Source organism: Psammomys obesus, unplaced genomic scaffold (assembly GCF_907164565.1).
Source record: "Psammomys obesus unplaced genomic scaffold, mPsaObe1.curated_primary_1811, whole genome shotgun sequence".
Lineage (NCBI taxonomy): Eukaryota > Metazoa > Chordata > Mammalia > Rodentia > Muridae > Psammomys > Psammomys obesus.
Window position 1 is genome coordinate 14,102,739 of NW_026596064.1, and position 14,276 is coordinate 14,117,014.

The following is a 14,276-nucleotide window of genomic DNA, read 5'->3' on the forward strand; positions in this document are numbered from 1 at the left end:
GCAAAACACTTCTCCCAGTCTAGTAATGACGCTTTGTTTTTGTTGCTATTGTCAGGAGATGATTCATTTTTAATTGCCTTCAGGGTGGAATCTTGTGAAGGCCTTTTCAATCCAGTATAAATCATTCTACAAATTATATAGCACCTACTGTTTACAAGGCATTAATATATATAATCCCTTTGTTTGTATGTAGGATTCATTTAAAGAACTCAGAATTCCCTATTTCTTTCTGTCTGGAAACTATCTGATCTTTTTCAACAACACATATAAACATATATTATTGATTATGTGTTCATATCCAGTCTTGCATAGATCCTTCCAGATCGCCTACTGTGGAAATAGCCTCTTGTCATTCAGAGAATCTCAATAGATTTTTATTGCAGTTGCATTCCAGGCATGGTTACAGTCCTCAGAGATAGCACGGGAGACAGGAGTGTGATTCAGCAATGGCCTTGAGATGGCCTTTGTGGCTACCAATTCGCTCAGATGACTGGGGAGCTCAGGAGAGATGCAGCTAGAACTAGGGCCTCAGAGGTGACACAGAGGACACTGTTCCCAAGGAAAAAAAAAAAAAAAAACCAGGAGAGTAACAGTGTTGGTCAGGAGGACAGGTCAGAGAGGCCTGCAGAACAATCAGGAGCTGCCAGGGCTTCTGACCCCCCTAACCCCAAGCCTAACCCCTCTCTCCACTCTCCCTACCCACTCAGGAAAGGGAAGATCTGGGGGTGGGGTCTTCAGTCACAGAAGAGTGACTCCCCAGACAGGAGAGGCTCCTGACAGAACTCCTTCTGAACTATTCAGTGGATTTCTGCTTCCCATCCCCCCTCACTCCCTCTCAACCTCCCATCAGGCTGACAGGCTGAGGCTTCCAAAAAAAAAAAAAAAAAAAAAAAAAAAAAAATGCTGGGAAACAGCTTTCTTCTGGAGGTCAAGAATGAGCCGTCCCACAGGAAATACCAGATTCTTCATCTGGGGTAGCCAACCTCCAGCCTGCCCAGTCTTCTTCCAACACACGCAGGATGTGGCCATGGCCAGGCTCTGCTGGGGTCTGGGAGAGCTGGGAAGAGAGGTGGGGTCTTGTTCAGATATGCCACTGCCCTTCAAGCCACTGCACTCCTATCCAGAGTGCTTGCCATTTAAGTTTCAGGCCAAAGGCAGCTGGGGAACCAAAATTAAGAAAGCAAAAACGAGGAATGAAACAGGCTGTGACTTGGGGATGGGGGAATGGAATATATCCTCCCAGATCAGGGAAATTCAGGGGTGAGTGGGTTTCCTCTACGCCTTGGCTTTCAGGCTAGGGGTCATCCTACATCCTCCCGCCCACCCAGATGGATGGAATAGCTGCCCTCACTCCCCTGTCGCTGTGCCTCCTGGTTCTTATTCCCATACCAGACTTTCTTCATTTCCAACCAAAATCCTTTCTGTTGCATTTGGGAAGATATGGTGGCCCATTGCCCTCACCATGGGACGACAGCGTGAGGCCTGTTCAGGAGCTGGTAGGAGAACAGGGATACAAATCAGATATGCTATCCCAGGAAACAGTGTAGCCTTTTCAACTCTCCAGTCTGGATATGGTTCTGAGGGCCCCACCGATGCCATCTTTGTTCTCTGGGTTTCTCAGCCTTGTGTAACCAGATTAGTTAGTTAAGGTCTCTGTTGCTGCAAGGAAACACCATGACCAAAAAGCAAGCTGGAAGGAAAGGGTTTATTCAGCTTACAGGTACTCATTGCTGTTCAGCATTGAAGGAAATCAAGTAGGGCAGGAACCTGGAGGCAGGAGCTGATGCAGAGGCTATGGATGAGCACTGCTTACTAGCTTTCTTCAAATGGCTCCCTCAGCCTGCTTTCTTACAGAACCCAGGACCAGCAGTCCAGGGAAGCCTCAACCACAACAGGCTGGGCCCTTCCCCCACTGATCACTAATTAAGAAAATGCCCTACAGCTGAATCTCATAGAGGCCTTTTCTCAGTTGAGGCTTCTTCCTCTCTGATGACTCTAGCTTGTGTCAAGTTGAGATAAAACCATCCAGAATACATAATGGAACAGGAGGGAAGGTAGAGGAGTGGTATACTTTTGAGAGCTTCCCTGGGAACAGCACCCATTGATCTTGTCTCACACTCCCTTAAACCTGGAATGTGTACAGCTGTGTCCTCCCAGTGCCAGTGGCCTGGGGGTTGTGGGAACGGGCAGCTTACAGGCAGCGGGATGGACATGGCTCTGCTCTCTCATTTTCTTGTGATGGCTGGTGTGCTGACACTGGGTAGCTTGGGCAGGGTGCCATGCAGTAGGCTTGTTTATGTGTCTCAAGGTAGGACCTAGCAGATGGCCTGCACTCCTGGCTAGCCCGGCTGGCCCTATTCTTAGATGCCTTTTTCCCACAAGTTCTCTTAAAAGAGAACTGACCAGTCCTGGTGGTGAGAGAGCTGGATGAGGATGGATCAGATCCCTGAGCAACCCTATGTGCTCAGCCTTCCCCTCTCCAGCTCCAGCCCTCAGAGGTATGCCTCAGGCAAAGGGAGACAATGAAGGCTGTGAGGAAAAAGGCCATCCTCACCCCTCCTTCAGGGGCCAGAAGGCCCATCCCTGTAGGAAGGCTGCCCCAGAAGTCTCTCCTCTGGCCTAGTACCTCTTTTTAGCCTATTCTTCAGCCATAACACTCTTCCTAAAAAGCCATTTACTACAGTCACAGTCCACAGCCACTACCTTCTCACAAGAGCTCATCCCAAAGTCCAGTGCCCCTGTTAGACAGGGGTTCCTACCCTCCCCTACTCATCTGTGCACTAGAAACTCTCTTTACCTTGGACTGGTGAAATGTTTCAGTGGGTAAACGGGCCTGCCACCAAACCTGGTGACCCTGGCACCCACATGGTGGGAGGAGAGAACCACCTCCTGAAAGTTGTCCTCTGACCTTCACACACACAGCACCACAAATGCATGGGGTTTGTTGGTTTGTTTGTTGTTTCTTTTAAAAGTCCGTTTACCCAGCGGTGTCCCCAGCGTCACTGCCAGATGACTCCTTCCTGGCTACTGTCCCCAGGAGACTGTTCCTGGCTCTTTATGTTTTGTGTAAGAGGCAGGCCACATGCACCTGCTCCATCCTCCTCTTTTCCACGGACAAAGGCTCCTCCTCTCTCCTGCAGTTTCCCAAAAGAGCCCTCCAGCCACAGAGGGCATCCCGGGGAAGTTGATTAGGAATCTGCTTTTTGGAGTAGGTAACTCAACAGAGTTTGCAGGATTCCCAGAGGAGAAAACCAGATTCCCAGTGGGCCTCTGCTCTGGGCCTCTGAGAAGGGGCTTGTTTGTAAAGACACCTGCTGTGCTCGAGATACCAGGGCAGGTACTGGCTGTGCCCTTACCTGGTCATTCACAGCCTTTCCTTGTCTTTCCCCAGGCTCACTCTTCTCCATCTCCATCGAGAAAGCACTGCCCGAGGACAAGGGTTTGTACAAGTGTGTGGCCAAGAACAGCGCTGGCCAGGCGGAGTGCTCCTGCCAGGTCACTGTGGATGGTAAGTCACGCTCACCCACTGCTACCGTACACACAGGGCCCATCTCTTGGGCCCTTCTACATCTGAAAGAAACTCCCCCAAATTGTATCCCAGCCATGCGTCAACATTCATTTGGTGAGACTCAAAGCTATCTTAAAAAAAAAGAGTCAAGCAGGAAAGTGATTGCCTTTCCTTGATTGCTTGGTTGCCCACATAGCCTCTTCCTGAATCCTCTGGCCAGGAAGAAGCACAGTTCACCTTCTCCTCCCCTCCCACTCCTGACCTCCACACCCAGAACCTTCCGGGCAGGGAAGCTGGGCACAAGGGCACCAGCAAGAGAAAGGACACACCCACAGGAAAATGACTCTAAATATTTAACAAACCCAAGCAGACAAGTGTGCACAGTGCTGGTGCACAGGCCCACTGAGAGCCTGTGCCTGAGGAGTGAGCTGAGTGTGCACGTGTTCTCCTGGAGAAGGTGAGTCAGGCTGAGGTGGGGAGAGAGGAGAGCAGGGCTACTTCTGCCAAAAGAAAACTGTGACAGTGAGCGAGCGGAGAGAAGGGAAGAGAAGCAGGACAAAGATCAGACCCATTAGGAGTGTGGAGCTCCCCAGCTCAGGAAGGGGCAAGGCCCAGCAGGAAGCATGCATTTGTGTCTCTTTCCTCTCCTCCATGAGGAATATTGAAATAGAGCCTGGGAATAGAACAGGCCTTGCGATGGTTTAGACCAGCAGCATTAGAATCAAACCCTACCCAGGACCCCTCACATGCCAGGCGGAGGCTTTTCCTCTGAGCTATATACCCAGCTGCAACACCCATATTTTATGAATGAGAAAAACTGAGTCCCCTCAGAAAGGAAAGGCAGCCTACAGGAAGCTCCCTGGCCCCATAGGAACTGAGCCAGGGCAAAACCTGCAGGACTTTTAATCCAGTGCCTTTTCTTTGTATTTTCACCCTTGGCTGGAAATGTCTAGAAAGGTAGTATTGGGGAAAAAACAGTTTCTTGCCCTTGAAGTGCCTGCTTAATAGCCGTCAGTAACATGTCAAAAACTGGTCTCCAAATAAGGCATCTGAAAGAATAATAGCTTTGTTGTTCTTCTGACTCCTGAGTGTGAACACTTTAGTCCTAAAATCCTAACCTGTTTTATAGCCATCCCACAAGATGGAGAATCTTTGTCCTCACTCTGGATTTCATAATCCCATTTCCTGATCACAAAGCAGAGATCTGGGGTACATAGTAATGGGAGAAAAGATTTAGTGTCTTCTAAAGGAAAGTGTCTTTTGAAAACATGCAATTGCAAAGAAAATTAAGTAGTTACTAGCCAATAGTCTGACAGGGTGTAGGTACCCTGGAGTTCTAGGAATGACTTTTGCTCACCTCCATGCATGCTGTGAGACTCCTGCTTACTTTAACTGTGTGCTTCTTCTCACCTGCCTGTCACCACCTAGGTCAGAGTCCTGCTGCCCCTTGTCCAAGTGCTTCCTTCCTGAAAGCTGATTTCTAACTGCCCCACTGGGGATTCAGGCTGATTCCTCCCATCCATAAGTGGCCAGCCTGCTAATGAGGTCATCTGCTTTTGAAACCCCTGGCCTCTTGAGCTCCTATTTACACAGTGACCTGCAGGCAAGAGAGCAATTTGTTCCCCTTATCTGTAGAGTGTCAGCACCTTTTCCAGATTTGTTTGCCAAGAGCAATCTCCTTTTCCCTTTCACAGTCTATTTAGGAGGTTTTCTCTCTCTCTCTCTCTCTCTCTCTCTCTCTCTGTGTGTGTGTGTGTGTGTGTGTGTGTGTGTTTTAAAGGGAACTCATTCATTCTGCAACTTAAGAGGCTCTGTTTGCTCAGGAGGTGTGCCGAGTAGAGACTATTTGCTGTCTCTATGGATCTTGATGATTGGTATCAGTTATCTCTGTCCCTTGGAAGTCAGAATTTGTCTGTCCCCATCCCCCACTACAAATTAGGAACTGTGTCTCTGAAGGAGAGACATCAGCTGAGATAACAGAAATGACTCTCATTTAACTGGGCATGGTCTGGTTTTGTTTGCAGAAAGGAAAAGGAGCAGCCCTCTCCCTCATCCCACTCCCCACTTCCCTTGCTATTGTAATTGGCAGGTCCACGTCATCTGTTGGATGAGCTTCTTACCACACTTACCTCTGTTTTCTCACCAAGAGCCACCACCAGGCAAAAGTGAAGGACCATGGGCTCTGTAACTGCTCCCTTGCCCTTATGGCACCTTTCTGCCTTCTGTGGGCTGATGTTTTGCCAAGATGGGTAACCTCCTGTCTCTTAGATCTTAATAGATCTGATCATCCTTTGCTATTGTCAAAGTCAGATGTGTGGATGTCGGGGGAGGGGAGGCAACAGGATCACAAAGTCCAAGATCACTGTGGAAGACTGTCTCAATAAAGAAATAAAGAGAAGAGGGAGAAGCAAGGAAGGGAGAAGCCATTTGCACTTAGGAGTTGCTAGGTATGGTTGAATGTTCATTAGTAAGCTCTTCTAATCCATCTACTGTAGAGAACCAGTCCTGCATCTCTTCTGGAGGACACTGCAGGCCCTCTCTACTGTGCCAACTTCAGGCTGGCCATGCTCCCTGAAACCCACTATCACTCATTCAGCCTGTACCCAATACCATTAAGACTACGTCTATGATCAATGTAAGGATGCATTTCAGCATCTCAGAAACAGGAATCCAGTTGTGTTCAATGGTGTTCTGTATCCTTGTTTTCTCTCTTCTTTCATTTGTTGTTCAGAGCACAGTTTCTCTGTGTAGTCCTGGCTGTCTTGCAACTCATTCGGTAGACAAAGCTGGCCTCAGACTCAAAGATCCTCCTGCCTCTGCCTTCAGGGTGCCCGGAAAGGCATGTGCCACCATGCCTGGCAATTGTTCTGTTTCTTAGAAAGGAGGAGGGGTAACCTGTAGAATGCAGCATGCCTAGTTATTAACAGCGCTCCATGGGCCATTTGCCTATGAAAAGGGGTATTTGTGCCCCTTGTTAATTATGGTCACATCATCCTTCCTTTCAAACCCAGCAGAAGATAAGTGTCAACTTCTCCTATCCAGAAGGGTACTGAGCCTACAATGGGTAGAACGTGCCAAGAAAACTCACCCATGAGCTGACTTTTAACACCTGCCATGGACAGAGACTTTTGTGCTTCATCTTTTCAGCTTCTGCAACAGGGGGCAGGCTACCTCTCCCAAAGAGTTCTGCAGAGCTGACTGACAAGAACCTAGTCTAGGCTGAAGCCCTGCCCAGTAAATTACAATGTATGTTGTCCTGAGAGAGCTCGGGTGTGTCAGGTGCTGGGGCCTACCATACCTTTCCATGGGCTGGTTCTGGCAGGGCATTACCATGTCAAGACACTTCTCAGAGATCTTGACCTCCATTATTGCCAGCCCTCTGCTGGGAAGTTCTTTCTACTCAAATCACTGAGTAATTAAATCCTATGATTCCCTCCCAGCTCAGGCCTCCCAGCCTCAGGTACCCTAACTAAGGCATTTAGCCTTAGCTTCAAGGAGAGCAGGGCTTCACAGACATACAAGATCATAAGTCTTTGTGTAGGGAGAGCATGTATCAATGGCACCCATACCATCAATCATTCATTCAACAAATATTTAGATATATACCCCACCAGGCACAGTTTAAGGAGCTAGTGTTGCTGAGAATAAACAGAAAATATTCCTGGTCTCAGGATGTGTGTGTGTGTGTGTGTGTGTGTGTGTGTGTGTGTATCTGTGTATGTGTGTGAGTGTTATATGTGTGTGATGTATGAGTGTTTGTGTATGAGTGTGTATGTGTGTGTCATTGTATACCTGTGTGTGTGAGTATGTGTCTGTGTGTGTGCTCACACATGCACTTAAGTAATACCGTGTGTGAGGAAAGCACAGCCAGGTGATGGGGTGGGAGGGTGCTTCAGGAAGGGGTTGCTGAGGACCTCTGGTAGAAGCACATTTGAACAGAGACCAGCAAGAAGTGAGGGAAGACGTAAGAGAAAAGCACAGTGAGACCGTGGGCAGTGTGGGAAGAAGCAGCAGGCCAGGGGCCAACCACCAGGTGCAGAGGGCCAAGAATGAAGGCTTAAGAGCCAGGGACCACTCACCCAACCCACAGGTAGAGCTCGCTTAGGGCCTAGGGACTGAATGAGCTCCTATGGTAGATGTGACTGAAGATAAGGCCAGAGCGAGAGATGAGTACTGTCCTGGAGAGTGAGATAAATGCCCTTTAGAAGAAAAGGAAGAAGTCCAGGAGAGAGTAACCCGGATTCTAGAAAGAAAAGAATGACCAGATGCTGCCACTGATATAGCTCAGCCTGACCACTGACCATTGCAAAGAATAGGGCAGAGGTCATTAGTGAGCTTGACAAGAGGGACTCAGGAGAGTGACAGTAATGTCTGTGAGCCTCATTTGATACATAGCGAGCAGTCACCTGCTCAGGTTACCCTGACTAGCTGAGTGGAAATCTGAAGCCAGGCACTTGTCCCCAACCACTGTGGTGAGCTGACTGTCGCTGAGCAGAAGCTGACCTACCTTGGTCTGAGTCCCACCATATTCCTTTATCCTGTTTTTACATGTGTTCTTTAAATCTCCATACACAGCTAGTTAGGATTAGGTTGAACTGAATCAAACTTCTGTCTTTTGTAGCTCTGAAACACTTGAGTAGCCTGCGACTGGAAGATTGTGCTGGGTTTAAGACTGGCCTGGGCTGTGTGGCAAGTTCCAGCCAACCTGGGCTATGGGATGAGAGCCTGTCTCCAAAATAAGGAGAGAAAAGGGAGTAGAGAAAGGAAGGGGGGGAGGGAGGAAGCGAGAAAGAGGGAAAGATAGGAGGAGGGAAGGAAGGGAAGAATTTAAATATTGATGCGTGTTATGGTGCTTCCTGCTGTGACACACACAGTGGGATGCCTGTGCGTGCATGGTAAATGCTGCCCGTTCATTTGACTTTTCATTACACTTTATTATTTATTTGAAGCCTGGGGGCATATCAGAGCATGTGCAGAGCTAAGAGGACAATTTCCTGGAGTCATTTCTCTCCTGCCACCCTGAAACTTCCAGGGATCAAACTCAGCTCCTCCGGCTTGATGGCCTTGATGGATCCATACCTATTTTCTGCTACTCACTTCCCCTTTACTCTTCTGGTTGAGATGTTATTTTTCCTCACTAGGAAGGCTCCCTACTCATAGATTAGGAGCTTATCCAAGGGCTCATGGCCACCAAACAACACAGCCACGGAAGGGTTCACATTTCCCCAACTGAAAGTCTGTGCGCTAGTGGACTGCCTGCTATTAGGAGAGAAATGGGTCATCCCAGAAGGTGTGGGAGCCCTGCCTCGGCTTTGCCCTTCCTGAGGCCCCTGAGGTTCAGACCTTCTCCCAGAAGCTTCTCAAAGCCCCTCCTTGCCTAGGGTCAGAGTCCAGGGATCTAACCTCTTCTGGGGGAAACCAAAACCAAAACAAAACAAAAACCAACCTATCCCAAGGGTCCTGAATGCAGAGCAGTGGGCGGAAGGGGTGAGGGGTTGTCCATGTAAGGGCAAGTCTGCTGGTCTCTTTAGCCCCCCTACCCCCACTTTTCTACACCTCTGTCCCCCCCCCCCCCTACGCTTTTTTTTAGGGGCACAACCAGGCCAGCAAAGGACTCCAGCCCTGGGGCCCAGATCTAGAAATAAAATCGAGTTTCATCACAAAATGATTAAAATAGACAGAAAATACAAGCTGCTCTTAAACTTTTATTACTATTATTTTTATCCCCTGGGCAGCATGTGAGCACAAAGCTGGTTTTGATTAAGCGTATGGTCCTCCCAGCCCATTCTTTACTGCGGTTCTCACAGCGGCCTAGCAGCTCAGTACCCCTGGCTGGGCCCCACGCTGCATGTACAGCCCCCACAGCACTGGCAATTTAGGGGGTGCTGCTTCCCCCAACCCTGGGCCTCTGGGTTTGGGAAATGCCTGGTTTAGAAGAGAAACTTGAGCACTTTTCTTCAAGGGCCTGATGAGAAGATAAACTGCAGTGAGCAGAGCTTCTCCAAACCAGCTCAGTGTACACTCCGGGCCAAGTGCTCACAGCTCACACCTCCAGTAGTGCCAAGGACACCAAGGCAGGCAGAGCTGGTAACAGAATTCTGAGCCTACAGAATGCTAAAGCCCCTTTCTCGGTCCCAACTTGCACCAAAATAACATCCAGTATGACCTGGAAGAAAAAGGCACCCCAGGTCCACCCTACCCTCTTTCAAAAGCCAAAAAACTGGGCCTCTCACTGTTGCTTACCTGCACAACCAGCCTACCTATCAGAAAAAATTCACTCCTTTTCCTGGGAAGGGAAGAAGAAGTAAAGAGAGACATTTCTGAATGCACCCTTATTTAAAGTCCTGGGGGTCTTTCTGTTCCATGTGTCCATGGAACTAGCACCCTGGAGTGTGGGTAGCACCTTGAGGCTTTGTCAGCTCCACACAACAGGAACCCTGAACTCAGCATCTGGGGCTCCTTTGCTCTGATGGAGGCAGCAGGACGCAGGCATCACACAGTGGGGGAGGCCACAGGGTATCAAGGTTCCTTAGGTGCTGCTTAAAAGAACATCTTCCACCTCTGTCCCTGTACCCTCATCCCACCATCATAGGCTGCTAGAAAGCCCCAATTAAAGCCCAGCCACAATCATTTCCATAGTGTGTGCATATGGCCTTGGGTTGTCTTCAGTGAGGAACCGATATTCTCCAGCTGCCACCCTGTTGAGCCTGTATTGTGTCTACATGCAGCCTCCATCACTGGATTACCCAGCTCACAGAGAGGACAGGCATGTAGTGGGGGAAGCCCAAATAGTGTTAAGCTTCAGAAATAAGACTTAAGTAGAAGGGGCCGTGTAGACAGCACGTTCTAGAGCATGCAAGGGGCCCAGATGTCATCTAGGAGATATGCAAACAGGAAAGGAGGTGAAGCGTAGGTCCCCAGTCCTTTCAGTCTATGTTTCCAGTACCACTCCTCACAAGGAACCCAGTCCAGAGAAGACCAGCTGAGGTTGCCCATCCTGGAGGAGGGACAGCCTGTTAGCCTGTCTTCTCCAGCCAAGCCACAGGAATGTGGCCAGAGCCCTGGCTGGAAAATCCCCTCCTCCCTCTGAACTTCCTCCTTAGGAGCAGGAAATTAAGGATGAGGACAGGAAGGGGCTTAGGGGGAGGTACCTTCCACCCTCTCTCCAAAGAGTAGTGAAAAATATAAGTCTGGTAATGGCCACTCAGCCAATAGCTTCTTATCTAAGTCCTGGGTGGTTTCCCCACAAAGTTTGAAAGTTCAGTCTCACGGAAACCCAGGGAAAGTATTTTCTGCCCAGCTCCAATCAGCCCACAGCACCATTCACCTCTGTCCACAAGAGACCCTCTCTTCCAAAGCTGTGCCCCTCCCTGGAATTATCTGAGCTTTATCTTAAGATGGAAGAAGAAACTTGCTTCCCAGTGTCACCCAGTAGGATTCATAAGCCTCGAGGAGTTATGGCAAAAGCCCCTAAACTCTCAGCCTGTCTCAGATGCTATGCCAGCTGACTGCACTGAAGCCTTCATCTGGCCAGGCCTAGAGCCAGTGAAAAAGCAAGCCTCAGAAATAAAAGGCCACAAAGTTAGGGGCCAGGCCTTCTCTTTCCTCTTTGAGGCCTCTCCATTTGCAGAGAACCTTTGAAATGTAGAACGTTACAATTTTGATAAGTGAGTCGTGGTCCAGTAGAGACAAGGGAGCAAAGGGAGCCCTCAGCCCTCCTAAGTGCCCTTAGTTCTGACAGTCTCTGCTGCTACAGCAGAGAGCAGCAACTAGCTCCCTGGCCTGGCCATCCATCCTGCTGGGTGACTGTCCTAGCCACCTGATTTATCAGGCTCATTCAGCAGGCTCTCCTTCTTTGGTGCTCCCAAGAGGAAGGGCCTGCCGCAGGCGCCACTCGGCGGGCACAGAGGGCCTCTGAATGGAATGTCGGGTGGGTGGGCCAACTAGGGTCAAGGTAGGGTTCTGACTGAGATGCCTCCCCTACTCAGCTCCTTAGACAGCTACTGACTGATGTTTATGTTCCTTTTCTTGTTCCAGATGCTCAGACAAGTGAGAACACCAAGGCCCCGGAGATGAAGTCCCGGAGACCCAAGAGCTCTCTTCCCCCTGTGCTAGGAACAGAGAGTAAGTGCCGCTTGGCTTCACCATACAAAGGCAGGAGTGGTGGCAGAGCCCCAGGCTTCTGGTCACCGGCTCCGTCCTGAACTCCCTGAGAAGAGGACAAGCTTCCGTCCATCTCCCACAACACCCTGTGTCCTCCTGATTGCCTTTTCTCAGCCCCTGGCAGTCTCTGTGCACGCCACCCAGAGCCTGGGCGTGTTCCACACATTCTTTATCTTCCTCGCCACAGCCCTCCCTACCTCCTGCCTCACCTTTGGTTGTCACTGAAACCCCTGTTCCTCTTCTTTAAGTTGATTCTGTCCTGCCAAGGGAACCTCCCTAAGTTGTTTCTCTGCCCTTATGACATCAACAGGAATTGTCCAATGGTCCCCAATGCTGATAGACACCCCCATGTGAGCCTCTTGTGTGTCCCTGGTACACAGGTGCGAGGCCATGTGTCACCCTGACTGCCACCTCTTTCCATGCTCTGTCCCACTCCCTTACAGCTAGTCCACACAGAGCTCCTCACCGAAAGGGAGCCTCATCTCCTTTCCTTGCGTGCCTTCGCCCTCACACTTCTCTCCATGGGCAGCTTTCTGGAAAACTCCCACCAGTGCCACCTCAGTAACTTTCCTGAGCATCCAGCATAGACTGACTCCTTCCTGGCACCATGGAGGATGTACCTGTATGTCCTCATATGTTCCCTGAAGGGCAGCCTGTCCCTCAGAATGGCATGCTGTGTCCATGGAAGAACCTCACTAGTGTCTTTCAGAGTGAGATTTCAGCATATCCGGAACAGCCAGGGAGAGAGGGCACAGCTGTAACCAAAACTGTGCACGGCTGCCTCCCTCCCTCCCTCATTCTGGGTCTGAGCTTCCCCCGTGACCAGCATCTCTAATGGGGTGCTTAGGGTATGTGTTGTTTTTCAGGCTTTCAAAAGCATGATTTGAAAAAGTGAACTGTTTCAAGATAGTATTTGAAATGCATCATATTAATTAATTCATCTTTATACCAGAGCAGTTGTAAAATATAACCTACATAATCAAAACATAATAACTATCAAATATAATTATATAATGATAGATAGACACAGAAGTACCGAAAGTCTTCCAAAGCCATAATACTGTTCGGCTCCTGCTGGGATTATTAGTAAGATTTTCTTAGCAGAACTACCCTCTGACAGTTCCAGTTTTTACAGGGCACATGGTTTCTTGGACAATCCCCAGAACACTTCTTAAGTTTTAAAATAAACAGAAAGCCACGCGTGATGCAGACTTGTACACCCAATATTTGAGAAGCTAAGGTGAGGCCAGCCTGGACTACATAGTGAGTTCCATGCCCATCTGGAATAGCGAGTGAAACTTTAAAAAGTAAGTTTAAGAAAAACAAAGCAAACAAAACCAGAAGATGATGATAGGCCTCGTTGTTCCGAAGACCACTTCTCTTTCTGTCGTAAGGCAGGGTTGCAGGGCTGCTTTATCCTTTGCTTTGTGAAGCTGTGTGTCTGCCTTGCTGCTGCTGAGCTCTCGGAACACAGCTAATCAGGCCGAGGGGTTGGAGGCCCTCAGCCTTCATGGAGGGGTAGCCAAAGTGAAGTTACAGTCTCTTACAGATGTTTACACAAAGTGAGATCCACTCAGACAGTGGAGGAGCCACAACTGTCAGAGTAGACTTTCATAAGCTGTTAAAAGCCCAGAAACAGGCGAAGGGGAATGAGTTAGGAGTGTTAGTCTCCAAACTGTTGCCTGGGCCTTGCTGTGCTGCCTATGGGTAAACACGAGTACATGAAGAAGAACAGTAGGGCCTCAGCGACACAGGCCGTGATAAGGAGGCTCTCCTGACAGAGGTCCAGCCACCGCCTGTCTTCAGGTCCGGAACCCTGTTCTGTGCAGGCCTGAGGAAGGTGAGGCAGGGTCAGAGGAGAACTGTGGAGGAGAAAAACAAGTGCTGTGAGGCTGGGAGACAATGAGCAGACCCAACCCTGGGCACTTTGCCCTGCAGAGCGGGAGGCCTCGGAAAACCCCGGCCAAGTTGTCACCCCCACACTGGCAGCTGCAGCTGCCTAGTAGGTTCACCTGGAGAACTTGGAAACCACTGTGCCTGGGCTGACCCCAGACCAATTAAACAGAAACGCTCAGATGGCAGCTGGATTTCCATGTTTGTTTATGTTCCTAGATCATCCCACTGTGTGGCCATACCAAAAAAAAAATAAAATAAAATAAAAATCAGCCTTTCAGTTAGACCTGGCCCCACTATCCACAGTTGGTTCAGAGCAGAAGGGGCTATGCCTGCTGCCTCTGTGAAGTGCGCAGACTCACCCAGGACCCTTTACTCTAGCGCCCTGAGAGCAAGACACCCTGCAGAGATAGCCTTTAGTGGAGGAAGAGAGTGGGGCTGGCGGGAAGTGTTTGTACTCCATGGAAAACACACAGTCACCACAGAGAGAACCCCACCCACCTGTCGACAAGCGGAGCTCCACTCCTCGGTGGTCCCCATCCCCCCTGATGGCTACTCTACCTCCCTACACTGGCTTGTCTACTCAGTCCTCACTCCCCTCAGCCCACTGGCACTGTGCATTAGGTTAAGGCTCTGGCTCCCCTCCGCAAGCATTCTTGTCCTTCAGAGGCCTAAGGGACACCACCAAGGCTGGTCCTTGGAGCCTTCTGAC

At 49.6% G+C, this 14,276-nt stretch overlaps 1 protein-coding gene across 4 annotated transcripts in view; it reads left to right on the top strand.

The window, feature by feature from the left end:
• Mylk (myosin light chain kinase) overlaps nt 1–14,276 on the top strand; it is a 178,098-nt gene that overhangs the window by 102,184 nt on the left and 61,638 nt on the right. For 2 of the 4 annotated variants that reach the window (XM_055624905.1, XM_055624906.1), the window contains exons 17-18: nt 3,392–3,508; nt 11,546–11,632. In XM_055624905.1, coding sequence (XP_055480880.1) covers nt 3,392–3,508; nt 11,546–11,632 — 204 coding nt within the window. Of the gene's footprint in view, nt 1–3,156; nt 3,209–3,391; nt 3,509–3,817; nt 3,966–11,545; nt 11,633–14,276 lie in introns of those variants that run through there. The other 2 variants (XM_055624908.1, XM_055624907.1) reach the window with 2 other exon arrangements.